Raw genomic sequence first — 27,916 nt, 5'->3', positions numbered from 1 at the left:
CGGAAATCGCCACTATATAAACAATGACAAAACTATTTAATGAATGTGGTTCAAAAGCCTGCAGCTGCGAAGGCCTTGTAAGCATTTCATTCACACAGCCTGGAATGGGAACTGCCCTCTGTAAATAAACAGTCTTCACAATCCACAGTGAGTAAATATTAAGCCTAGCAATTCGTTTAAATCCAGATACACTAAACGTGGTTGTGTCAAATAAGATTTTGCTCAATAAAAACAGTGTGGAAAAAATATAAAGTAGTATTGTTGAACATATTAGGAGCTCGCTGAGTCTTTTAAAGGGTCAAAATTTTAATAAAATGACTGAAAATATGTCTGTAAGTACTTCTGTCTGGTAAGCAGATTATATTATTAGTGTTAAGTTATTTGTTGTTGATATATGTAACAGGTCTCTCTGGCAAATGAGAATGAGTCTCAAGAGATGTTCCTGGATAAATAAAGGATTGACAATAAAGAAAAAATAAAATGGTCTCAGTTGTAGAAATTATTTACCTTTCTGGTGTCTTCTCCTTTTTGGGCTTCTTTCCACACCTCACCATCTTGCTCTTGTAGCTGTTTCTCCTGGCTGGGCCAGTTTTTATTGACGTGTTTTCAAAGGGAGTGGTAGAGATCGCCACTTTGCTTCCACTCTGAAAGAGAAACAAAATTCATGTGAGCAAGAAAACCAGGTGCGATTAAAAAGCAACAAACGGCCTAGTCAAAGTCCAGATCAAATCGAGACCCAAGACATATTTTCAACATGTGATATAACATATTTTTTTAAATTTTTTTTTACTTTATTATAGTGTTTGATATTATACCACTGAAAAGCGCTTTAGTGAGATTAGTGGTTATTGTAAAGGTCAATAAAAGTAAATGTGATATCGTCATCATCATCTGATTCCAATTTAGAAATTGATGAAAAGATAATAGTTAAAGGTGAGATAATAGTTGAGTGAAATGAAAGGTGGGTTGGTTCAAGGAGACTACAACAAGCAAAAAATAAGCACACCACACTTTTCAGTTTTTTTCTTTATTTTGTTTTTCTGTTTTGAATCTGAGGTTGAAGGGGAAGCTGCTTATTCTCCCACAGAAACGTTAAATGCAAAACAACTGGAGTTTTTCCTCACTTTCGTTCAGATGGTTTTCAGCTAATTCGTGGATTTAAGTAAACTGAGCACAAACCCAGCATGTAATGGTGCCGCTCCAGTTTAAGGGTACAGTGTTGTTTACCTTCAGCAGGAGCTCCACCACTTCTGTGTGCACCAGACCATGAACCGGTTCTCCATTCACATGAGTAATCAGGTCTCCAGCTTTGAGTCCAGCTTTATGTGCCGGCCCAGCATCTTCCACATTCTGAGTCACCAAAACAAACAAGCAAAAATAGTCAAAACAACCATATTGTCATCTCAAATTATTATTATTTTTTGAACAGAATGCAAGTTTAAAACGTCTGTAGCATTCAACGTTCCTTACCCAGACCATGTGATAGACTGTGTACATGTCGCTGTCGCAGGCGTACACCCTGATTGCCCTCAGCGTGAAGCCAAACTTCTTCCCAGAGCTGTGGATGATGATGGGCTGCCGTGGGTTTGTGGTGCAGAGGGACGAGTCCCTGCTGGGAGACGAGTCTCTGGAGGACGGGTCCGAGGAGAGGGAGTAAGGAGACAGAGGGCTGGCGAGTGGAGACGCCCCGAAGATATCTGGAAAAAGAAACAGCCACCATCTGAGAGGCTTCTCTTATTTAATCAATCAGACCTAAACCAGGCCTGGAGTTGGTACTGGAGCAGGCGCGATGAGGCTAATGGGATTTTCTCTCCCAGCAGCGAGGATCTCTTGCCCCCGCAGGCCTAACTGTGAATTCTGTTGATTATTGGCTTGGACTCGCACAGTTTGCTCACAGTCGGTCTGGAAAATGGATCTCGCAGCAGATGTCAAGCTGGGCCAATTCTGCACGGATCTATAAAGAGCTTTCGCTGAGGCACTCGGCTCTGATACGATACGTTATCACCAAGAGCTCATTGTGAGAAACGCATCTTTGCAGCGGGAATCAGTATTCGATTGTGCACCATCTCGGTGACCTACCGGCAGGGATCATCAGGGAGAGGGCTCCGGTAGAGACGGACTTGGGAACTCTGGCCAAAGGTCTGGTCTTCTCTGCGGCGGTCTCTGGTCGCAAGGAGGGCGTCTGAGGTGCCTGATCCGTGGGGGCCTGCCTGGAGCCATCGGGGACCTTTACCTCCTCACTCCTAGGTGTCAACTGGTCCAGGTGCTCAGAGAAGCTTCCTAATTGGTGCAAACGGTTTGCAGAAGACATTAAGGAGGTTTCTACTAACGTAGCAATTGGATGAGGAAATCAAAACTATTGGTCAAATCAAAGTCGCTCCTGTACTCGTACCAGAAAGTGTGGCGCCGCTGTGAGTGCTACCAGGCGTGACGACATCAGGCTCATCCCGTGGCAGCTCTCCGATGGAGAAGGAGACCTTGCTGGGGTCGCTGAGGCCCGAGGTGTCGTCTCCTTCGCTCTCTGCCGAGATGGCAAACTTCGGGAGTAAAGCGGGTCGGGGGACCTGGTTGGTACTGTCCGTGTCTGTCGAGTGGGACAGCGAGGGCCTGGATAAACGGACAACAGGCCCTTATGAGCTAATCAAACAACACTGGAGAAGATTGTTTACAGGGATTCTGCAGGCTTCACAAACTCAAATTTAAGACTTTCAAAGATATTTTTAAGACCAGCATGAATGGGATTTAAGACCTGCATCTCTTTAGAAATATACAAACCGACTCCAGCAATGATTGGCGCAAAAAGGCTCGCCAACAAGTTAGTTAGCTAGCAAGGGTATGTTAGCATTGAGTTAGCAGTAGGTTCGATTATGGACATAATAAATGTAATTATTATTTTCTTATCATGTCTTTAGCCTGGTAATAAAAGACAATGTAGATGTCTGAGTGTGACTCAAACTGTTGCCTGACAGAAAAGTCCGTTTTGTCAATGTCCAGAACAAAATTTAAGACCTGTGATTAACATATTAAAAGGTCAAACTAATTTTTAAGATGAATGAAAGGCATTTCAAAACCTTAATTTTGGATGCGTGAATTTAAGACTTTTTAAAGATGCGCTGACGCAGCCAGTCAGACAGTCTTTATCTGTTTAAACTCCTTCTGCACAGATGGAAACACGCCTACATTTCAGCAAAGTCTGGCGTCCAGCTTAGGGAGTCCAAAGTGAGGGGGCTCTCACTCTTCTTCTCCTCCGTCTCTCCCTTCTCCTCCAGATGTCCTCGGGACAAATCCAAGCTACTGTAGACCTGACAACAACAAGCAAACAGTTCGCTTCATTACACGCAGGCAACAACAACAACAAAATCAACAACGAAATGCATCAAAAAGTACAACAATCTTTAAGATTGAATGCATTCTGCAGGTTTTATAATGGTGCAGTTGTTTGCGTCACGCAGAGCTTATCGCGTCTGACAAACGTGCAGCTGAGGTGAAACCCTTCAGAGCGACTGAACGTTTCCCTCTGAGGCGCCGTGCTGCTTTTTGAGACTCGCTGTAATGTTTTGTTTTGATGTGAAAGGAGCGCTTACTGCAATGCAGCACGACTCCCGGCGTGAGGGACTGGACTGTGCTGTTCACACGCACCGCTTGAAAAACAGGTCGGATTTACAAGCAGAAAATCTATGCAGCGAATGTTTAATAAAACCCGTAGGGGGTGCGGGGGTGTCAGCAAAGAACAAGCAGGAGTGAAAGCAGGATTTTTAAAAATTTAGGTGAGGATTTCAACGAAACCCCAAAACGAATGATGGGGCAGATGAGAACGTCGGCTCATTTACGTCGCTTAATCCGAGAGAGAAAAAGGCACCTTAGAGAATCTGTGAGAGCAGGAGGAGAACTGCCGCAGCTCCACGTTGAAGTCTTCATCGTTCGTGTCGTCCTCCTCCGTCTCCAGGTGGTGATACCTCTCGGAGCGAGCTGAAAAGGAGGGAGGTTTTAGCTCAAGTTTTTTTTTTTCTCCAGTTTGTTTCCCCGTTTTTCTTTCTTACGGGTCATTTCTTTGCCACGTAAAGGACTTAGGTGGAGAGCAGCAGCTTGGATTTCTGTCGGCCACAAAGCCTCCTTTTCAGACGCTAAGCAGAGAGACAGACAGCAGAGCGAAACAAAGCTTGGCCTTGGCTCAAGTTGTGCTCTTAAATCTCTACTTCGTCGGCTCCCGTTCTGCGTTTTCTACCGAAGAAATCTTCAACTCTTCTCTTAAAATGGATGAAAAATACAGTGAAGCCTTTTGGGCTTGTGTAGCTTTGATCAAATCGGTAACTTCACAAAATAAAAAGCCATAATTGAGATATAACGAGCTTTTTTAAGGCTGTAATTGGGAGTAAGCAGAGTATTGTTACTCCAGCCTCAAATTTATGTTTTCGACTAGTACCAAACACGTATTTAGCTTCCTAGATCTAAATATTCCCATCTCTTCTAAAATAAGCATCCCCACAGCATGACACTGCCAACACCATGTGGAGCTCTTCATCTGAAATACTGTGCAGCCACACATGTTTTTGTTTGTGGCTTTTAGTAGTAGACTTCCTTTGAGCAGAGGAGAATTTTTTTTTGATTTGTAGTTGGAAAAAATTAAAAGCAGTAAAATATTGTAATTTTTTATGTTGCTATATTAGATAAAATGCCAATAAAATAGTGTGAATTTAGAGATTGTAATGTGACAAAAATATTACAAATGGGATGTTTTTCTATTCTAAGCATTTTAAAAAAATCTAGTTCTTATATGATAAACAAAAAAAACACTCAAGAAAAAAAACATTTTTTTCTTTAGATTTTAATGGTAACATGGTATGAAGCATGTAAGATTTATAGTTTATCGAGTTTCTTGACCAATTATTTTTAAAAACATGCAAGGTTTTTCTTTTTTATAAAACATAAAAAAATCTTCATAAAAAGCTGCTTTCTTTATTGCTGCCTTAGCACACGAAGTCGAAAAAGAGGAAAGACGAGAAGCGATCTAAAGCGTCTGCTTGTGTTTTCCGTTTTGACTCACTGTCGAAGTAGCTGGTGTCATCTTCAGACTCCAGCTGAGGGATGAACTCAGCCTTCTGTCTCAGCAGGCCATTCCAGTCCAGGTTGTGGAAAAACTGATGCTGCTTCACTTCAGATGCTCCTCCTGTTGGTGGGATCAACACAAGTTTTATAGGGTCAAAGTGAAAAGAAGAAGAAAAAAAAAAAAAAAGGAGAGCACGAGGAAAAAACCCTAACGCTTCAGTTTAACACAAGAGTTGAAGGAACGCTAACGCTGCGTTTCCTTTTTCCCCTCGTGGCTGCAGGACAAGCCGATGTAATGACCATAAATTCAGCAGGAGAAGTTTCTGCCCGTGACCTTTCAGCACAACAGCAGCAGACATTTGGTCGTGCCGTCCTCTAAATGACAAAAGGCTTTCTGCCCGGTCGCGGTCGCTTTTACAATCTGCAGATTCGTGCAGTGCCTGCCTGGCCGTGCATGGAATTGGATTCATCCACTAGCGAGGAAATAATTGCAATTGATCAGAGCGGGGAGTTGCTCACGGGATGAAGTACTCTGCTGTACGATGACCTCAGCTTCTTCCCCAGCAGCTTAGAGCGGCGAACCGAACCGTGCCGAGGGGGAAAATGAGAACCGGCTCTGCAGGTGTCAGAGGGTTTCTCACCTGCACCCATCCTTTCCAGAGGGTTCTGTCTCAGCAGCAGGGTGATGAGCTCCTGAGAATCAGGAGGTGGAGCGTCCTCACCGTCAGGCCAGTTGATCTCATCTGCAAACAAAGCATAGAATTAGTTAGAACACCACCTGAAACAAGGAGCATGTTGTTGTGCTTTTATATGCATATTCAACCATATATAATGCCTTGCAAAGGTATTCATACAATTTGGGGAATTTTGAGTAACTGGATTAGGGGTGCACTGACCAATCGCTGGTCGACCGATACTTACAGGTAAAATTGATCTTATCTACCATCTATAAGTCAGAAAATCACTGGAGGAACCATCTCGTGTGCAGTTAAAGCAACTCTGTATTGTTTCATGGCTATTGTACAATAGTTTTCAATAAAATAAGATTGGTACATTTTATTTATGCTCCAATCTACAAGGTCACAGGTTGTGACTTTGTAGCAACAAAAAGTGTTGGTCATGAAAGAAAAAACATGATAATTGTGATCGGTCAAAATGGAAATAGGTAGGTTGTGTTTTTTTTGTTAAAATAAAAAATCGTCAATCAGCCAGAAAACTGAAAATTGATGATCTGGGGTTTTCTGAATGTTTGAAGAAATGCACATCTAAAGAGAGGAGTTTTATTTGTAATCAGCCCTCTTTACGCTGATACCCTTAAACAAAATCCACTGCAGCCCACCGCATTCAGAAGTTAGTCAGTAGGTATATCATACGATTTATGTTGCGTTAAATACTGATATTATTTAGAAGCCATTCTCCAGTCACATAGCACAGAATTCAACAATGTCAAAATGTTAATTGAGGCCAAATCATCTCTAAAGACAATCAGAAATCTTATTGACCAAAATCTTATTTTGGTCAATGACCAAAATCTTATTTTGGTCATTATCACGCAGGTCAAGCTTTTACCCATCAGGTATAAATCCTCAATAAAGTTGTGATGTCATCTGTATTATAATATTCTGTTGATTTAGGTTAACCTTTCTGCATTTTGTCGTCCAGCTCTGAATTTGAGACATCAGTTTGGATACAAGCGCGACCTGCGACAGGATGCAGCCGTACGTCAGGCGTTACTGTAGTGAGCAGCGGCAGCTCTTACTGACAGCCTGCCCGTCTCTCGCTGTCGTGCTTTACTGCTCTGTGTCTGCACCGGCAACTTTCCAGATGGTCCCGTTTGAAAAACCACCAGGAATCTCAGGTTGGCATGTCAGTCAGAAAGCTGGATTTTTGTTCTCCCACCCCCCAAAAAAGCATCTCCTCTAAACAACAAAACCACACCTCACACCGTACATTCAGAACCTTACGATTTCAAGAGCTCCTTCAACTTAACCTTGTACTGAATTGTAGGGATTAAAGTGAACGAATCTGCGCACTCTCTCATTTTCTGTGGAAAGTCTCACAAGCGGAGAACAGATGTTTAAAGCCCCGCCTGTGTCACGCCGATTGTCGACTTTGAGCGGCATTGTAATCAAATCTGGACGCAGGCTGTGAATACGTAGTGCATCCCGAGGCCACGGTGGAGTGTATTCAGGCCTCTTTAATTAACTGTTACCCTCAGAGGCTTGGCGTCGCTTGATTGAGAGCGAACCAAATCCGTTATGGCGGGCCATTCATTTCCACGCCCCACACGATAGCGGCTATCCAGCGGCTCAACAACACACAGCGACACGATTCGCTGGAAAACTGCAGCGCTGACAACACCTCATGTTTTCAGGAAGGTGAATCATATCGCTTATTCTTAACATGCGGTCTCGAGGCGAAAGGAGAGTCACTATGCAGTGTCTGTTTTTGTAAAAGCCATCAGAGGAATGTCAGCCTTCAGTAAAATCAACAAAATGAATGCGGTCGCGATACGATGCTGATATTGCATCTTTTAGTGTCGATTGATGCTGATATTTGGGCCTGTCGCCTTAAATCAATTGCATGTTGAAGTAAAAAATGACTAAATAACTTCAATTTGCATGATTTATCTCTTTTCTCTTTCTATCAAAAACTGGACAATTAAAATCGTCCATCTGCTGCTTTGGTCTCAACTGAGCCTTTTTTTTTTGAAGAACCATTTTGTTTACAGAGACTTGGTCATCATTTTATTTTTATTTTGTAGTGCAGAATGTCAGGAACGGCTTGAACAGGTGATATTAAATAAACAGAGAAGTCAGCAATTGGTATGAGAGCAACTGACTCATTTATTGTTAACCAGTGAGTCTGTGTGTGGGACACAAGCGCTGCTGGATGGAAATGCTGGGACAGATTAGACGCTGGAGAGGAGTGCTTCTATCAGAGTGCTTATTTCAGAGGTTTTAGATGCAGGTCGAAATAATCCGACACTTATTTATTGGCTGATATCAAACCGATTTCCGACCTCGGAGTCACTATGCATAAAGATTCATCTCTGAGCAAAGCAACTCCTGCTTCAGAAAGAGAGTCTTCCACTATGATTTTGAATGCAATAAAATAATTTATTGCCAAGATGTTCATCTCTCAACTGATACATGTAATGCAAAGATGGGATATTTTGAGGACATGTATACTGTATTATGTGAATAATTCTTGGATGTGGGAGAATAAACCAGCCAAAACCTCATGTATCCATGCAAAGCGAACAGCTTTGAGTTGTTGGCAGAAGTATGACCAGACCTCCGAGGCCGCATGTCGCCGTGGCGGTGCGCAGAGCTAAACCCCGACGGCTGCATGCAAATATGCTCAGATTGAGCAGAGGTTTGTTTTGGGATGAGACCGACAACACTTGTTTGTTAGATTTTCCCTTCGTCTGGGTCCCAGCGTCAGTCAGCATCGCGCATAAAGTGGACAACAACAAGATCGCCTGACTTGGCGAGAGTCCTGAACTGCTCTGCTGCGCATCGAAATAAGACTTGTGGGTTTTCCTTTCTCTCGATTCGAAACAACTTGCCGTTTAGAACGAAAGTATTTTCTACAACATGCCCAGATGGGTTTCATATCCGTGCAGGCTGCAGTCAAATGGTAGAGAGAGAAGCTTTCAGCAGATAAAAGGGAGGCAGAACGGCAAAGTTGCAGTTTCATCACTTTGAGCCTTCAACATCTGTCAGTGAAGATTATGGATTTGGAAATGTTTGCTGCCTTTGGCAAAACGGTGACCTAATCGTGCCAGCTAACCGATACAAGATGCTGAAGTGAAGTTTTGAAGCATTATTCACTGCTTTAAAAGTAAAAGAATAATTTGAATTTTGTTCAATTAAACTGGTAGGCAGAGATATACAAAAATAGGGAATAATAATAATAAAAAAAACAACAACATACCAAAATTAACTACCTGGTTGCTAAAAAGTCTTTAAATTGTACAAGGAAATGATTTATAGTACAAAATCAATAGAACACAAAGCAGGGAAATTTTATTTCTCCTTTCAGTTACTTTATACTTTTACATTTTATTAACCTTTATATGCAAAACCTGCTCCATCTGTTGTCCTGCTGTTTTATTTTGAAACTTTTACATAAATTCTCGTTTGAACTTGAATCAAATAGCTGACTGGCCTCATCACCATGCATTTCAACCTTTCAGAAACCTGGTAATCAAAATATCATATGGATCAAAATATCATATGGATCAAAATATCAAACAGGGAAAAAAACACTTTGGTAACACTGACCGCTTATGACCTGTCCAAACAGATCCTCTGGCGTGTCCCCAAAGAAAGGCACGCAGCCCACAAGGAACTCATAGAGGATGATGCCCATGGCCCACCAGTCCACCGGCTTCCCATAGCCTTGCCTCAGGATGACTTCTGGAGCGATGTACTCCGGGGTTCCACACACCTGCAAACAACAAAACACACAAAGGAATACGCACCTCAGTGATCTGCGCAACGATAAGAGATCAGACTGGAGAGGAAGAGAGCTAAGAGACGTCCACCTGCTTATCTGAGAACTCCCTGGCATCTTTCTCTATGTGTCCCTCATACAGGTTGGTGGTCATGTTCATCAGGCCAACTTTAGAGAGGCCAAAGTCGGTCAGTTTGATGTGGCCCATCGACGTCACCAGCAGACTGAGAGAATATGAAGGTAATGTAATTAAAACTGGAAAGTGATGATTGATATGTCTTACTATATCAATTGTACATATTTAAGTGTGTGAGAGTTATAATTATTTCACTTACAAGTAATAGTTTATCAATATTAAGGAGGTATTGACTTAAAAGAACTGTTATTTATTGCTGAAAAGTTACTTGTAATATAGTTTTGTTTTATTTCAAGTGTACTGAGATATTTGAACTACAAACAAGATCAAAAATATTTGGTAAGGGTTTGTGTTTTTGCAGTTTAGCAAAGATGGCTGGAAAAAAAACCAACCAAAAAACAACATTGAAACAGAAAGTGAGAAAACAGTGAGCAGTTTTTTGACACAGTTCACATGAGCTGCACAAGCAGGCGATACTTGTGTTCATCAGTATCGGCTTCATCTCTGGGTCACATCTGGCTTAAAACATCAAGTTCTCACTTGTCGGGTTTCAGATCCCTGTGGACAATGCCGTAGTTGTGAAGATATTCCAGAGCAAGAACAGTTTCTGCAAAGTACATTCTGGCCATATCCACCGGCAGGGGACCCATGTTTTTCAACAGGGTGGCGCAATCTCCTCCTGACAGGAGAAAAAAAATATATATCAAGGAATATAAACGTGCAATAGAAGGAAAACAGAAAGCTTTGAACTCGGCTGCAGCTGACCTTCGACATACTCCATCACCATGCACAGGTGCCGCCGCGTCTCAAAGGAGCAGTACATGGAGACAACAAAGGGATTCTCGGCAAAGGTGAGGATGTCTCTCTCCACAAAGGCCTGCTGTATCTGATTCCGCAGCATCAGATTCTGCTTGTTGATTTTCTTCATGGCGAACCTCTGCTTTGTTTCCTTGTGCCGGACTAAATAAACAGCTCTGTGGAGTGAAACGGTGCAACAGTAAGGAGCGGAAAAAAGCTTTCAAAATGGTTCTTTTTCAGTTGATGAGAAATTAGGGGAAAAAAATAATTGAATTTAACCCATTAGTTTTATATTCTCTTACCCATAAGCACCGTTGCTGATGAGTTTTATCATCTCAAAGTCCAATTCGCACGGTTTCCGTCGGGAACGCAAGACGATGCTGAGACTCTGAGACTGAAGACAAGAAGGTAAAGAAAAAATAGTAAAAATAAAAAATCTACTCTATGAATAGTTAAAAAATATATAGTGTTATATTTTTAAAAACGTACAGAGTCGTCTGTTTCTGGAGTTTCTGCAATGCCGCTGTCACTACTGGTCAGCTGTGCAATTTCTATGAAGAACAAAATGCTGAATTAATATATTTAAAAAGAAGTAGTAGAAAAAAAACTAAAAGTTGAATTCAGGCAGCTATTTAAAGTTAAGAATACATGCATGTCCATGTAGGGCATTTAAGAAAAACTTAAATGCAAAGAAATCAGCACATTTCAAACAAAAAAACATCCAAACAGAGTTTATTCGCTAATTAGCTTTGAGCTGCTGACTCCAAGATAACTGGAATTTAAAATAAATGGAGCAGAAATCAGATCTGGCAACAAAACACACGTCTGACAGCCATTTTGAAAATCAGCACTCTGGAACAAATGCTGGTTAGGTACCGTTGTACGTGTTTTCGTTTTGTTTGTGTGCAACAACGTGAACCGCCATGTGAGCTCCCCAGGGAGCCGGTAAACACATTTCCACTGCTATTTAACATCTGTCCCTCCGAAGAGTTCGCTGTAAGCACCCGATGTGGCGTTTGAACCAAACGCAGGAGACACTCGGCGGGGTAAAGAAAGCGGAGTCTGGCTGATGTGCCAGCTTGTGTGGCCCTGAGGGGAGGCCATTCTTTTCTAATTAGTCATAATGAATGCTGTTGGTTACTGAATATGCAGAGACAGAAGACCATTAGGTAAATGGTGTGTTTTGTCTTTTTGCGTACTTCAAGAGAAAATAAGTCTTCTATTGATTCATTCACTTAGAGCCGTAAAATTCAGCAGGAACAACACTCCTACAGGATAAGAACAACACACATTTCACATTTAACAGCGCTAATGAGTCGTTCTGTATTAGATTATGTTAGCACTGATGATGATGATGATGATGAAACAGAGCTTCCGGTACCCTCTAGAGGATCTCGTGTGAGTCCCAGCTGGCTGATGATGTAACGAGGGATGTCCGTTTTGATGCCTTGGCCTTCTTTAGCGTGACCTTCAGCTGCTTCAAGAAGGTGGTAAAACTCCTCTGGGTCAAATTCCTGGAAACACAGTGACCCAACTTCAGTGTAAAGCCTATACAGAATGTTGGGGAGCTGGAAGGATACATTATACAATTTTCTTGTTTTGCTAATTATTGAAACATTCAACAATAATTAAGTACCTCATGATTAAAAAAAGCTTAAATCATGTGTAGTGCCTCACAGATGAGGCTAAAAATATAAATCAGGTGTGAACCTGAAGTGAAGTTAGAGACCATCCAGCAACAGTATAGACGGATGCAACGACGACCGTCATTCAATGTACTGAACAGCTTGGATTTCAAATGTATTATTTATCTTTTGCACTTTTAAAAACAGGAGAGATGCATCTAAAAATACTGCGGTGGAGATATAAACGCTATGTAATTGTCAATGTGCTGAAATGCCTCGTTTCAAAATGATGTATGATTCATTCCCAAAAAACAAAACCAAACAAAAAACAGGAAGTTAGGGATTAGCTATTAAAAGTTCCTTGACATATTGATGACATAAAAAAAGTAAAATGTACTTTTAAAATTTGCTTCATTTATAGAGACGATTTAGTTAAAACAACTGTTTGTACTGTTTACTTCTTGCCTTTGTCTCTGACCTTATTCTACCACAAATAAAATAAAGGTTTTAAGCAGATTAGTCTACTGCAATAATAGCAAAAGAAAGTTATCTACACAGCTTCAGACACAAGGAGTGTTTAATTGAAGAAGGTGCTGTATGCTGCTCCTAGTTTTCTATAAAAAAACAATAGCTTTTTAATTTTTGTTTGGAAAAATGTTAATGTAAGAAGGATACCAAAGAAAAGTTTTCGTATCAGAAGTTGTTTACGTACCAGACATTCCAACAGTCGCGCAGGCCGAGCTATCACAATGAGGATCTTCTTTGCCAGCTCTCTGATAAAGTCGACCTCCTCACTTTCTGACCTCTCTGTGGACTGCAGAGCATCCGACGGGATAAGAAACCATCACACGCATATGCCACACATCACATAAAACAGAGACAGTTTGGTAAAACTCTGTAGACAATAGAGAGGTACTCTTGAAGTATAAACTTTGTCCCTTTTTATATTGCTGTAACTCTACTGTCAGTATAAAACAAGAACTAAATTCTTCATGAGTAAAATGAAAAATTAAGGGTTCAAAAATTCACATTTTGGGGATCAAAACTACAACATTTGTTACGTTTTCAGCTGATGAAAGCAGACAGTTTAAAAAAGCAGTTCCCCTCCTTGCCTGTGGTGGCAAGAAGAACTACAGAAGGAAACGACTCAAAAACCACTGAGCACAACTTCCTCCTTTATGAAAGATAAACAAAAGTTTTTAATTTGAGCCAATTTGAGCAGTTATAGGTTTTTAAAAGACCACAAGCCGTTTCTCCAACTAGCGAGTTTGCATTGGTGGTATTTACCCAGAATGCCCTGCTCCATAGTCTGTGTTTTGGAGTGGTCTCCATACAAGTTGTTGATTTATATGGACTCAAATTGCCCAAGAGTTCACTTCAACCCAACCTAGACCTTGGTTTTAAGGCAGAAAAGAATTTGCTCTTTTGGTCCGCATCAGAATTCAGTTGCACATTCACACCTCTCCAAGTGAACCGGACTTTCTAGTCAAACTCACAAGAGTTCGATTAAACCCGACTAAACAGGGGGATGGAGTGGATGCACCCTCATAGAGTTTCTGAAAACCTAAAATGCTTAAAACGCTCCCTACCTCCTGAACGAGTTTCTCCAGTTTGTCAGTGAGTTCGCAGAAGTAGCTGGACGTGATGAGACCGAGCCGGCTCTTTTCCAGACAGTCCCGCGCCAGTTCAATTATCTGGTGGTGGGCGAAGCCAAGCACGCCATCTGCCAGAGGGAGGACGCTCTCCGGGGAGTTGCTGCGGATGATTTCCTGAATCTTTTCCTCCATCTGAGCGGTGGCCTGCAAGTGAGGAGGTCGCGGAGCATCTTTCAGTTGAAGTGGAAGATCTTCAGCTGAGAGCGCGGTTACCGGCGGGGGCGCTCACCTTAGGAAACCGCTCCTTGTAGACGTGGTTCATCATGATGATCTCATGGTCGTAACAGGATGGAGATCTTCCAGGGCTGAAAACACGTCACGCAGTCATGCAGGGTGAGTTTTCAGTGCAGACTACGAAAGGTTTCAGTGGTGTGAAGGCGATTTGGCTACCTGAGACTGCGTGAGCGGGGTCGCATGGCCGTCGCTCTGCGGCATTCGTCCCCGGAGATGCTCTCGGTGCAGAAGTGCTTGGAGAGGAGGTACAGTTCATCGGGCGTAGGCTGGAAGGGCAGCTGGTGCAGCTTCTCCTGTGATGAACAGGATGACTGAAAATGAAACAAATATATATTCAACATGAAAAGGAAAAGAAAAAAAAATAAAGAGATGGTGTTTTTGTTCTGCTTGTTATAATAATCAAAAATATTGAACTGCTGTGTTGTTTGTTACTAATCTGGCATTTTTAAAAAATGAAATCAATGGTTTTCTAAGGTCTGTATTGTAAATATTACTGCCTGAGTGGGAGGCTGAGCAGTCTTCAAACAATAATAAATTACCTTAATTTGACTATTATTGTAAGCAACTTCAGCCTTTTTTGAATACAAATTTTGAGTTTGATTTTGTTTTCAACCATGGAGAAAAGTGGAAAATGAGCAAATCTTTCAAAATTTCCCTACAAATTTGTACTATAAATATCAAATATCAAAGGAAGCATTAAACTTAAAAAAAAAAAAAAAAAAAAAAAAACAAGTAGATTTACAAAAGCCATGAAAAATGTTCCAGAATGATTTTTGCATTTCATTTAGGAACAGAAAAAAATAATCGCAAGCTTCAAAATACACATTTACACTTTTGTAATTTTATTTGATTTTTTTGTGAATATGTTTGAACTTTGCTGTTTCATATAGAACAAAGAAACCCGCAACTTTTCCTTTAAGATGTTGACGACTGCTGGGTGACTTATTCACATTATATATTATATGTTAATAAAACTGCCATTACAAATGAATACACTGCTTTAATTATTAATATGATGTTTGACATTCCAGCTAGTTTCTATTGTTCTACGGCTTCCAGTGAATCAATGGGTGTTTAGAGCAGATTATGTTAACGGTCAATATTTCATTTCATTGATTGGAGAAACAAAATGTTTTGCCTTCAGGCACAATTTATTCTCAGCTGGATAAAAACCTGATCTAATGTAGAACCAGAGACAAAAGATCTGGGTATGAGAGTAAATAGAAGTATAAGTTCTTCAATGAACCCAAGTGAATAGTTAAACAGAAAATGAATGAATAGAAATAAAATCAACTTTCACCATGGAAAGCAAAGAAGAATAAAAAAAATAAATAAATAAAAACGCCATCTTGAAATTATTAGATATAATCAATTTAAATCTTTCAGTTCTAGTGAAACAACTTTGATGCTGTAAGTGCATGTTAATGTGTGTTCACATATTTTAATATGTATAACTGCTGGCTTCCTAAAAGTGGAAGAAATGGTTAAAAAATATCATTTAAAAGAGTTAAAGTAAAGGGCGGGACTAAAATGCAGCAATTATTCCTAAAATGTAATGCTTGGATAGTAGTTTCAAAAAGGTAAAAATGAAAATTGACAACTTTATGAATCTGTCTGAGTGAAGGGTAATAATTAGATTGGTTTGAGCTAAATAACGAAGAAGTAAAAACATAAGATTATGTTTTTATATGTTATAATAGACCATAAACACTCCAGGAGAAGTTGCTCTATTATCTTATTGCCGCCTAACATACAGTCTTTGTGCCTTTTCCAGACCTAAATCCAATCGAGAATCTGCGGCCAGTCTCTAAAATTGCTGCTCAACGATGCTCTTAATATAATCTGACAGAGATTGAGCTATAATGCAAAGAAACATGGGCAAAAATTTCAAGTGTGTGATTTAAAAAAACCGATAGAAATCTAAAATATGAAAGAAGATGTTTCTACAAATTATTGACACAGGAGGGCTTTAAAACCGAAAATCCACCAGTCAGATTCATTTGACTGGTGGATTTGTTGACAAAATGCGTGTGAATCCCAGGTGCTTACAGAGACGGTGGAGCTGGGCGTGTTGGTTCCATATCCAGAGGAGGGCAGAGAGGCCAGGGACCAGCGGCGGCCATCGGTCCTGTCGCAAAACAGCAACAAAGACGCTGAGGAGTGTCCCAATCCTTAATGCAGAAGACCTTTGACCTTTGACAGACACACTCTACATGCTTGGTTTCAAACAAGACGCTCCCATGTTTGTAGCCAAAACATGGGAAAACTTCTAAAACCTGAACGGTCGACGAAGTTGGAGATGGACTTTAAAACTGATGCTTTCTTTTTCTTTAATGAAACCTACTAGTTAATTTAGACATAATTAAAAAACCGACAAGTAAATAAGTGCAGCATTAAATGCAGATGGCTTAATGAGTAAAACGGCAGTGTTAAAGTGAGACTTATGAAGCAGGGAGGAAACCACGGAGGAACTCCAGACACATGTGGGGTTAATGTTTCAATTTTCATTTAGAAGTGAAAGCCTAGCTCCAAGTTACCTGTCTGCTCTGTGGCAATGACTGTGGATTATAATAAAACAGAAAAATACAAAATTACATGACACATGATGAATGCCATTTTTGAAAATATATATACAGAAAAGTTGAATACCTTATACACGAGCTCGCACACAAAACACTCACGAGTCTCGAGCAAACGGCTACAAACCTGGATTAATTTTTTGAAATGTATAACCGTATCTTGGTTCTATTTACCTTCGTGCAAAAGAGAAATGAGCAGAGGCACTGGGGGAGAAATTTCTTGGGCTGTCTTGTGGGCTTGTTCCTGAATGAACAGAAACACAGAAAGAGGAGATGAAACGACCTGCAGACTGAAAACTTAAAACACTGGATTCTTGTATTTCAATTAGAAATAAAACGCATCAGTAACACAAAGCCATGAAATGACTGGAAATCAAGAAACTCTCAATTTACCTTTTGCATTTTGTAAACGGAGACTTCTGGCGACGGTGACATTTTCAAAACTAACCGAGATGGAACATATATTTAAGAATATGTTTATAATTTATGTTCTGAAAAACAGTGATAATTATCAAATAGCCAGTAGTGTTCAGAAAGATTGCTCATTTTTGATCTTTTAGAGCTTTTTATTTACATTCAGAAATCTTGGCAGACTTTTGGAAATCAATTTAATCTCGACTCTCCAGAAAAAACCCACGACGTCTGCTGTTTTTATGATGCTAGCTGCACTAATCTCTATCATCGCTTTCACTTTGCGTTAAAATAACGAAATTCTGTTCAACAGCAGTTGCCCATATTGTACTGCAGTCCATTGCTAAGAGTTGGAAATGTGGCTCGAGATCAAGGGAAGGTAATACAATCACTGCTTGTTCTTCAAGTAATAAAAATTAACAAAAGCTCATTCAAATAAGGTTCATTGTTTTGCACATTTTTAGTTTGCAAAAGCACGTAGTTTGTAATAGCACCAGTTCTCTATTCATCTGTCCTTTTGTGCTACTTTTCAAAGCTATTAACTGTGGGAGTTACTAAAACCATTCTTCCAAGATCCCCCTTTGAGGGAAAATATAATCATCTTCAATTTCTTGTGAAAGCACTGGGCAACAGTGCTTAAATGATCTGAAATATAGTGAACTGAATGATAAATGTGAACATGGAAGACCTAAAAGCCTGATGACTCCTGTGACATGGAGGTAAAAACAGTTCAAAACAAGCTTATAAGAAAGTGCACAAAAACTGCACTAAATATGGATTTAAGTAGGACATCACACACACAAACATGAGTAGAAATGGAATAAACAGTAGGATTTTGAACGAGTTATGATTAGGTAGAGCGAATATATATTTCTTTCTTTTTCTTTATTCAAAACGAACTGAGGAAGGGAGAGGGCGTGAGCAGTCCATACACAAGCATTGTGACAACTTTTGGTCAACAGCAAGGTTTGTACGCTATGTGTGAAGCACAACTGGCATTTAATAAATATGCTGACGTACCCAACACTTAAAACATGTCAAACTATCAGAAATATGCTTCATTTAAAAGCTAAACACCAACATTATTCAGGGAGAATACAAAAAAACCTTAGAATAAGAAAAGAAACTCTGTGGACAACTTGCAGTTTTGATCACTGTTTTATCCTCCCTGCCATATTTCTCAATTAATTTTCTCAATCAACTGTATTTTTGTCTTCAAGCTTTAGCATACATCTTTGTATGTATAATTATATATTGTTTAATCCTGCAGATTTGTGAGTGAACAATAGTGTTTTGTTTATTTAGAAATCAAAATTATTAAAGTCAAATTGTCAGGGAAGTTGAGGTGCATGTTCTCTGGATAGAGCTCTTCTTTTAGAAAAACTGCATCAAATTGCACCACAGCATTGTGTTTGAGCAAAGATCAAATGTCATTTTCACATAAGCTTTCATGAAGTTTAAATGTTGATGGCTGAAGTGGTCTAAAACAAGTTCCTCCCCAATTTCCCTTTCGTATAGTTTTGCTATCCGACAAAGCAGTAATTTGAGTTGAGGTTGCGTTGCAACAACTTTCACGTATTTAGAATTGATCAAATATATTACACAGGTTTGGCCACATAATTATTTGACCAGTTTTCTTTTTCTGCTATAAAGAAGATTAACTTTTTTCAAACAGAACATATAATTTCTGAGGAATTCATGACTAGAAAAGCTTTTACATTGAAGGTTGATCAGACATGATTATATGCCTCAATATGTAATCTAGTTGAATGGGAGTTCAGAAAACCTGCTCTTCCTACCTTTGATATAAATATTGCGCCTCAGCCACAGCGTTACATCATCCCAGAGCTGTGCGTTAATAAAAGCACTGGGGCTCGCAGAGCCGGAATCCATCTTAAAATCTGGGCTCCTTCATCGAGTCACGATGCAGACTAAACACTCGGAGTCGCAGTGCTGTGTTCGCTAAGCAATGGCAGGAAATAAAACGCCCTGTGGTAAATGAGGTCTCCCTCCCTCTGGTCCCGTGCATTTCCTCCCTGCAGGCCGCCGCTTCCTCACCCAAAAACAATCACCGTGTTTTAGATTTGTTGCGCCGCTACATTCCCAGCCCCGGCGCTGACCTGACCAAAGTCTGAGCAGAAAAACCTCCACAATGCAACCTGATGCCTCACGCCGTCATTCCTGTTTTGCATCTCATAGCAGAATCACCCAGTGATATTCGGTGATTATTATATTTTCTTACTGTACTCTGCTGTACGTTTTCCGTGCTCGTTTTGCAGGGTTTTGCTGTTGGAGTGCACTAATGGCCGCCCTCTGTGTACAGCCTAACAATGGTGACAGCAGGTACTACATTAGGCGACACGAACATGTGGCGGACATGAACTCACCTGTGAGAGAAGAGAGCGGAGAGTGGGGTCGCGGTAAACCCGACGACTGACCGCTTCCAATCAGGCTCTTTCTGTTGCTCGTGCGACAGCTGCAACAACCACAAAGACTCATTTTAAGGAAAAAATACATTAGACAAAATATAAACAGTTGAATTAAGGTATAAATCCAGCATCTTGGGGGAAACCAAATAAATATTAATCGACTGATACCTGTACAAAAAGGTTTTTTGACACCTTGAAGCTCAGTTGAAGTTTTATGGCTAATGAATACTGAGTTCAAAATGTTCTGACCTCCATGCTTAAAACTCCAAAGTTAGATTTTTGATCAGAAAAATCAAAAACAGAAAAATCAGTTTTAAATGCCACAACTAAACTAATAAAATGTTGGATTATAACTGGAATAACATAGTCTTATTACATCATTTTAATGCACTTTGTTTTAATATCAGGGAACTGGTGTGTAAACTAAAAAAACATTTGCACCAAAAAACCGAGTTTGACATTAATCTCAGAAATTTCCTAGAAAAAAACTGTAGATTAATATCGGACATTTTAGAATTTTTTTTCCACTTTTGGAAATTTTTCCTAGAAAAATTTTGACTTTTCAAAGGTAGAAATCTTTGTTTTCTAGAACATTTGGGAGTTTTTTTTTTTGGGCAGAAATTGTCTCCTTTTCCACAGTGGCATTAATACACCTTCATAGAGATCATCCGATTTGGACCGAAGCGTTCACAAGCACTACCAGTTGTTTAAATCAGTTCAGGTGCTGATATTAGCCCACATGTTTGCAGGAGGAAGAGGGTAAATAATATTGATTCAGCCAAATTGTCTCCATGCACTATGTTTATTCACACAACTTATTTTGGGGTTTTCATTTTAGAAATAAATTGTGTTTATTGCACTGCTAAAAAGTGGCTTGTTACACGTCTGTGTTGGGTTATTATTGTGTCATCTTTTGTGTATGATTTGCTTCTTCTTTTCTGAGGATGCTTGACTCTTCATTACAAGCTACAAAACGTCAACACATTTTTGTGATTTATATTCGCAGACGGGATGTGAATATAGTCAATGAGGAAGCCTGCACTGGTTGATTGGTTAACTTTTATTTACTTACTTACAGAGACTTCTGCCAGCCTCTGTCTGTACTGCAAATGCACCGAGAAATGTTGACTCTTCTACGTTTCGCATGCTTCTTTCTTTTACTTTTGTTCAAACTGAATTGGAGAAGGAATTGTTCAACCCTCTCCCTTATACTTGAAGCAGCTAAAGAAATAAAATAAATAAATAAGCAGATGATGGAAGCTGCTTGTTGCAACCTGATGGAAAATCCCTAGAAATGATCAAATCTACTAAAACGTTTTAAAGGCTGGATTAACTGTTGATATTTGAAAAGCTCCTTTCAAAATAAAACTTTGTGCTTTATAATGAGATCGTAAGCTTAATTTCAGGAATATTATCCGAGGACTACGATGATTGGGAAGCAGATTCATTCTCCACTTCTAACTTTAAATTTCACTTAATTGAGTTTAATTTGCTACATGGTAATGAATCCTTCAACATTCCAATCCTATAGAAAATGGGGGATATTGTCCAGTAATATTATAAGCTTGCTTTTGAGTTCTTTCTTGTAAAGAAGAAAAAAAAACATATGGTTGTGCAATATTAAGTTCAATAACCTTAATTTCATTGTATCAAATTTCTGAATACAGAAAACAAAATATATATATATATCCCACTTCGAACAAATAGAATTTCTTTTAATGGTTATTTAAAAGTAAAATGAAAACTCGTTATGCTCTCATTACAAATAACCAGAGATAAAAAAAGAAGAAGAAAAATGTACCACAGAAATAAAACAAGTGACACAACGTTCCGGTTTATTCCCAACAAAACAAAACAAACAAATAAAATTAAAAAAAGAGGAGACGACATGTGCAGATCATTTTTATATCTACTGGTCATGCTATTCCAGGACAGTGACTCACAGGGAGCCACTGTGATCCACAACGTGTGACTCATAAATGAAACCCACTTTTTAACCTTGACAGAAAAAAATAATTACTTCAATGTAAAAGTGGTTTCTGGTTAGCGTGACGGTTCCCGGTTTCAGATTAGAGACGGACAGCGGAACCACAAAGACTCTGAAGAGCACGCTTTCACGTCAAGGTCATGGACTTAAAAATCAATGACGCGCTGTTACATAAGCCCCTCAGAGACCTAAACCATCTTCAGCAGAGTTCACTAAAACGTTATTCAATAATAATCTGCATGCTATAAATCCCCCATTAAATCTGCTTGGTATTTTATCAGGGGCTAAAAATGACAATTTATGCATTTTTCATGAAGAGCAAAAATAAAATACAGATCTAAGCAGCAGATTCACCATTTAATACAATTAGAGAAACACAAGAATAATTTATGTTGCAGAAAAAGACTGAGGAAGGGACGAACAGCAGTCAGTCAGGCAGTCAGTCAGTGGTGCAGGCCTCCTGCCTGTGTGCTGCAGCGGTGATCAAAAACAATCTAATTCGCAGAGGCTACTGCAAAGACGCTCAAACACATGAGCTGGCAGTCCTCATGTCTCTGTTGACAGTGCTGCAGAGCAGGTCCAACAGGTACAGGCACTGCAGAGCGTCAATGTCAGTCAGGAGCCGCAAAGATGGCGTCACACCTTTAAATGACGTCCGGCTTTCTCAGGATTTTCGAGGAAAATGGTCACAGTATTAAGATTAGAGCTCTATTTTAGTGACTGAGTAGTCTATCGATTATTTTGTTGATTAATCGAGCAGTCGGCTAAAAAAGGGGGCATGTTCTGCAGGTTTTTCATTTAACCACTTAAGTTCTATTTTGTAAAATATTAAAAATAAAGTCTGGTCTTCTCAGTAAAGATCCAGCTGTTCTGTGAAGGTTTTATTAGAGAAACTTTGAGGGGAAAAAAAGCACCATGATGACTCAGAGGGACACAGAAAAAGGTCAAGGAAGAAGCTGTATAGCAGTTCAAAGCCGGGTTATGTGATAAAACATTAATCCCAAACTCAGAGATTAATGTTTAATCAATCGTTTGAAAATGGAAACAGTAAGATACTCCCAAGACATGGTCAGAGGATGAGCAGCAGAGACCTGCAGCTCAGGTGGACTGACGTTTGGCCAGGCATCTATTGGTCAAGCAAGCCAGAAAGAGAGGTGTGGAGACTGCTTAGATAAAATCTGAACTTTTTTCTGAATTGCATGGAAAAAATGTAATTGAAGTCAATACAAATGCGGGCCAAACTCTGAGATTTTCATCTGGAAAAAGCTTTGAAAATTGTTTTTTATTTTCTCACTTCACAATTAAGAATTTCTTGTTCGATGATCAATTATGTATTAAAAAAGATCCATGATCAAATACGATGAGATTCGTTCATAAGCTCTCACTGTGAATTAATGCTACACCACTGCTTCCTAATCAAGCTTTCATTTCTTCACCCACCATCATCTCAGCATAGGAAGCACCCCCCACTGTTGTTACTGAAGTACTTCAGGAGTATTCACCAAACTGGCTGCTAGTGGATCACTTTATGGAAAAAAAACCCAAAAAAGAAACGAACAAAAAAAAAAAAAAAAGAGGGCAAGTCGACTTCCTTACATCCGATTCTTGGTAGCCGAGCTTTAGCAGCATTACCTCTGCAGATAAACGGGGATAATCGTGTTGGTTTAGTGAAGCTTTAAGGGCTGGAGGATGATAGAGAGAAAGTAGGCCAGTGTTTCTGGAGACATGATAACTGATGTGAACACACAACTTCATTAAAAATCTTTGTTTCCCTCCAAAAAGACCGCAAACTCTTTATTCAGTGACTAAAAATACCTTCTGAGCGTCTTTATGACAGCTACTCTCTGAACCAAATCAGTTTATTTTTACCTTGCGACCACAAAGTAATCTGAATCTGTCAGGACCAATTTCTTAGACGGGGGCCCGGCTGCATATCCGGGCCGCAAGAAGTGGCAGAAATAGATCAAACTCTTAATTCCCAAAGCTCTGCATTCAGATTGCCGACATCCGTAGCCTGACCCGCGTCAACAAGGAGCCAGGATTAATCTTTTTCAGTTTTGTGAGTGGAGTTCTGTCGTCACAGCTGTCAGGTGAGCTGCCACCGTGGGGTGAAAAGAATTGCTGCGATGAGCTGACAAACCTAGATTCAAAGTCAAACATGTGACACATGCAGATCTATTAATAGAATAAAAAAAACAAAAAAACAGATGAAAGGTCCGGCAATTAAAGCACAGGGACACTTTTGTTTTCCTCAAGCTGCAGGAAGCTCTTGTTCTTGTGAGAATTTATTTATTATTTTTACACATCTGCATTGATTAAAGAATGCTACTTACTTCCTATTTATTTAGACAAAGATCGTATTATTAAACGTTAAAAGTTGGGAAAGAATTCTAAAACTATTGAAACCTCTGTCATGTTATAGTCTTATTTCATATATATGATATGAAACAACATGTACAGTCACGCATCATCGACAGACTTGGATTATCGTTTTCGGCAGAGAAAAAAAAATACTACCCAAAATGTTCAGTATTTGGTTTTAAGCTGATCTGCAGCAAAATAAAGAGGTCAGGATAGGGATTAAAAACAAATATGATTATATAGACTTTCACCAATACTGTGGTCCCAGTAATATACAGCTAACAGAGATCAAGAGGCTTAGCTGGTGAAGTATGAAGTTTCAGCTAAGTTTATTTTCCAGAAAAAGTGCAATTCTTCAAGCTGCAACTTCAAAAACGGTTCACAAGGCAAGTCCAAGTCCACAGTCATCAACAAATATCAGACAGTTTCTCACAGGCGAACTCTGAGTCAACTCTTTCAGTTGTGAATGCAAACTGTGACGTCCATGAAAACACACAAGATCAGCATCTTCACTGTTATTTAACTTGGATGGTACATTGGAAAGAACACATCCTGCGTGAGAGACGCTTGTCACAACGACAAACATTCAATTGGCATTTGGCTCACAAAGCAAATAATACACAACAGGCAAGAAGAAAACACCCGTCTTATTGTCCAAGAAGAGCAGGTCTGGGAACTACATCATGCTTACAGTTTAATGACTAATCTGTTTGTTCAGCTAAGAAATTTACATAAGTGACACAACGGCGCTGAAAAGTGCAGCAGCTTCATTTCGAACGATACCTCTGGGATCGACGCAGACGGGCTCCGCTGAAGAAATGTGGCATGTTAAAGTTGGACAGCATTGTCCAGGGACTGGAGTCGGACATCGTGTCCGCGTCATGCCAGAGGGGGAGATGCAACGGGGGCTTCTGAGGTCCTGATGAGAAGCGGCGGCTGCCGGGGTTTAGGAGGTTATGACCCCCGGAGCACTGCTGGCAAGGACCAAACTTCCTTTGCAGGGACACATCTGCAGCCAGCTGCGGCATAAACGCTGCTGTCGCGTTGTCCTCAAACAACAAAAGAAAAAAAAAAGTAATCCGGGGACCGGATCAAAGGAAGGCACAGAGAGCGAGATCCAGGTCAGGTGTTGACAACCTCCGCTGCGACGGGGACGCGACACCCAACACCGGCCGACTCGACCCGTCTCACGGCAGCTGTTCTGCAGCGCGCCAAACCCTCGTCCTGCTCCCTTCGCTCAACATGCTTCATATCATGTAACAGGCGTGTACCACTTCACATCCTGGGGAGCGGAAGGGGGGAGGGAGGGAGGAGGACCGCATCATCAACACATGCTGCCACGCTCTTGCTGCTTTCAAAGATTACACAGGTCCGGTGGGTCAGCGTTTCCAGCGGGAGGTGTGTAAAAATTGTGCGATTTTTTTTTTTTTCAACTGCTGGAAAAATAACTAAAAAAATCTATGACTGCTCCTTCCACAGACAGTTATGGCTCGTATTATTTGACGAGAGCCTCGCCTTAACTAAATCACCTTTGTCCCGTGACTCATTTCCTGTTTGACTTTTAAAAATTACAGAGCGACTTAAGACAGATTTAGATTTGTTTAAAAAAAGAAAACATCTCAATACATAAAAATGATTAAGAATATTACAGTCCAAACAGTTTTGTAAGTTTTTTTAAACAAAAAGTGAGGATTCATTTTAACAACATTTGATTAGGAGCTTGACCGCTGAATTAATAATTAACATTTCATTTCTGTGTTGAATTTGGTTGAGCGACTGATTTTGCAGCTGAGGCAACCAGAGGTCAATTTTAAATCCGAATAAATTTTACTCTCAGAGTCACCCTTTATAAATAATTTGTAAGATCTTATCAAATATAAAATGCAACAATTTTAATTTTTAAAAAATTGTCAAGTAAGAAACATAGTATCGAACAACCTATAAGATGCTTATTTGTTTCTTTATTCAACATGCCTGAAAACTTTGCCATTAAACATTACTAATAAATATAAAAAATTATTTAATTGACAGAAATGACATAAATCAATCCCTCATTTATTTGCTCAATTTAGTGTAAATTTGCTGCATGATTTAAAAAAAAAAAGGAAAAAAAGATGAAATTGGTAAATATTGCAATGCGAGAATTATAATGTCACAAAAACATTGTGACATCCAATGTTTTTGGATGTCACAAGGCTTATATTTCCATCCTAAGACATAATTTCTGCTCTTTTGACATTAAAACTTCAATCTAGAGGCCAAGTATTGGTTTGTAAAGGATGCTAAATTGATTGCCGCATCCAGAGCTTTCAACATGTTTTATAGCAGGAGGACAATATATGAACGGAGCAAAACAAGATAAAATATCTGCAGCCAGGTGCTTGGAAATGCTTATATTTCTAGACAGTGCATGTTTTTATGATCTTGGGCTTGTTAACTTATATTACAGCAGTAGAGGACAGTAAAATGATGTGCACAGTAGGACCAGAGGACACTCAGGTTGTTGTAGACGATGCTAATCACTTGCCAAGTGCTTTGCCAGGAAGGGAAAAACAGCTGAGCGAGACTGACAGAGAAAAACACACCAGTATGACTGGCACACAACCACTGGTCCCACTTCCCTGTGCGTCCCCTCTGTAATAAAGTGTCATCAGAGGTTGCCTTCGACAGCGAAAAAGCCGGAGTTTGCGAGCGCGTTCTCTCTGAAGGGTCGGCCGGTCTCCCTGCAGGCTGCTGTGACAGCCTTCACTCTAATTATGGCTCTGCTCCGTTTCGCTGCTCCACATAAGAAACGACAGTTCAGACGGTTCAAAGTCAAACCTGCACACAGCGGCACGAGAGCCGTGGAGCGGAAAACGCATTCAAACAAACAAAACGTCCGTTTACTTTCCCCCCCCAACACACCGAGTCTGTTAACGTCTGACAAATGAGTTTAGAGCGCTTCCTTTCCCATGAGCGAGTGTGTACAAATGTGCTTTGTTAACATTTATCCTGCAGCTTGACTTTCCTCGCTTTGATTGTCGAGACTCGAGGTGTTTTTTTTCCCCCCCTTTTGTGGCGGTCAAATGTTGGCGACGACGAGAATGATGTGATCATAAACATGAAAAGAAGGACAGATTCAAATGATGAAAACCACTGAATCAAAATTTTTATAATCCATTTCCATCTTGTGGTACAAAGTTTATGTTTGGGTGTTTCAATATGACGAGTTTTCTTTTCTAAAGTAACATTACATTATAGGACTGGGCTTGTCACAGTAGCAAATTGTGCTGGATGATAAATTTTCCCAAATATTGTAGTTTTGAGACCATTTCTCAGTAATATGGTAATTGCACAATAACGTAAGAACACATTCTCAACGATCAATACACTTTAAATTCTGACATTTCAAACTGGAATAGGAAGATATTTCAAAATATCCATAATAGATCAGGAAACGAACAGAAAAAACAAATAAAATGAAGTATGAAGAATCTGTAAAGAAAAATATCCCACTGAAAAATAAGCTGGTTGAGACCAAAGCACCGAACTGAAGACTTCAGTCGCCCAGCTTTTGGTAGAAAAAGAGAAAAGAGGAAAACGATAAATGATGCAAATGGAAACCGAATAACTGATTTATTGTTTATTGACCTACATGGGAGCGGAAATCTTTCCTAACTTCCCGACTCATTATGCTACAATGCGATTAAAACGTGCAGTTTGTTTTGTTCCCATATATTTTCCTTTGGTTGTTCACAGTCTGCGTACGGCGTGGCGCTTGTCCAAGCTACTTTTGCTTTAATAAAGAGGGTGAAAGATGTGACCTTGTGTTTACCATAAGCTGTCCCTCTGCTGCCCTTATGCACTTCTGAGTTACCCGTTTCACATTAGAAAATTCTGCATATAATAAAAAATAAATAATGAAAATAAAAAAAGGACCTCCACACCGAGGTTCTTTATGTTTGCTTTCTACTAACAATAATATTCTGCAAACATTGCCACCCTAACTTAACAACACGCAACAACTTTGGTTTACAATTATTAGACAAAACAGGAAGTAATTTATTGAACACCTGCCTCAGAACTTAAGACCTGCTTTGGTTCACCAATACAACTATTATTATCTCTCAGCGCAAAGAGCCGCTGCTTATGTCAAATTGGGCTTTTAATATGATGACATTCAATATTTGCACAGCTGTATTAGATGAAATCAAA

General features: G+C 39.8%; 1 protein-coding gene across 10 annotated transcripts in view; it reads right to left on the bottom strand.

Annotated features, from left to right (window-relative positions):
* The window catches only part of mast4 (microtubule associated serine/threonine kinase family member 4), an 89,879-nt gene that overhangs the window by 4,909 nt on the left and 57,054 nt on the right, over nucleotides 1-27,916 (bottom strand). For 5 of the 10 annotated variants that reach the window (XM_055052258.1, XM_055052261.1, XM_055052264.1 and 2 more), the window contains 24 exons: nucleotides 19,333-19,421; nucleotides 16,709-16,778; nucleotides 16,493-16,513; nucleotides 16,005-16,083; nucleotides 14,112-14,266; nucleotides 13,951-14,026; nucleotides 13,656-13,865; nucleotides 12,779-12,880; nucleotides 11,823-11,955; nucleotides 10,931-10,992; nucleotides 10,744-10,835; nucleotides 10,409-10,617; nucleotides 10,184-10,322; nucleotides 9,599-9,731; nucleotides 9,336-9,501; nucleotides 5,688-5,789; nucleotides 5,045-5,167; nucleotides 3,860-3,969; nucleotides 3,181-3,302; nucleotides 2,393-2,607; nucleotides 2,080-2,280; nucleotides 1,471-1,697; nucleotides 1,228-1,350; nucleotides 508-644 (listed from right to left, as the gene is read on the bottom strand). In XM_055052258.1, the coding sequence (XP_054908233.1) occupies nucleotides 508-644; nucleotides 1,228-1,350; nucleotides 1,471-1,697; nucleotides 2,080-2,280; nucleotides 2,393-2,607; nucleotides 3,181-3,302; nucleotides 3,860-3,969; nucleotides 5,045-5,167; nucleotides 5,688-5,789; nucleotides 9,336-9,501; nucleotides 9,599-9,731; nucleotides 10,184-10,322; nucleotides 10,409-10,617; nucleotides 10,744-10,835; nucleotides 10,931-10,992; nucleotides 11,823-11,955; nucleotides 12,779-12,880; nucleotides 13,656-13,865; nucleotides 13,951-14,026; nucleotides 14,112-14,266; nucleotides 16,005-16,083; nucleotides 16,493-16,513; nucleotides 16,709-16,778; nucleotides 19,333-19,421 (3,096 nt within the window). Of the gene's footprint in view, nucleotides 1-507; nucleotides 645-1,227; nucleotides 1,351-1,470; nucleotides 1,698-2,079; nucleotides 2,281-2,392; nucleotides 2,608-3,180; nucleotides 3,303-3,859; nucleotides 3,970-5,044; nucleotides 5,168-5,687; nucleotides 5,790-9,335; nucleotides 9,502-9,598; nucleotides 9,732-10,183; nucleotides 10,323-10,408; nucleotides 10,618-10,743; nucleotides 10,836-10,930; nucleotides 10,993-11,822; nucleotides 11,956-12,778; nucleotides 12,881-13,655; nucleotides 13,866-13,950; nucleotides 14,027-14,111; nucleotides 14,267-16,004; nucleotides 16,084-16,492; nucleotides 16,514-16,708; nucleotides 16,779-19,332; nucleotides 19,422-24,505; nucleotides 25,139-27,916 lie in introns of those variants that run through there. The other 5 variants (XM_055052260.1, XM_055052262.1, XM_055052265.1 and 2 more) reach the window with 4 other exon arrangements.

The sequence above is a fragment of the Poeciliopsis prolifica genome, unplaced genomic scaffold (genome assembly GCF_027474105.1).
Source record: "Poeciliopsis prolifica strain line A6 unplaced genomic scaffold, Auburn_PproV2 SCAFFOLD035, whole genome shotgun sequence".
NCBI lineage: Eukaryota > Metazoa > Chordata > Actinopteri > Cyprinodontiformes > Poeciliidae > Poeciliopsis > Poeciliopsis prolifica.
Note: the sequence above shows the minus strand (reverse complement) of the source record. Positions and strands in the feature narration are given on the sequence as shown.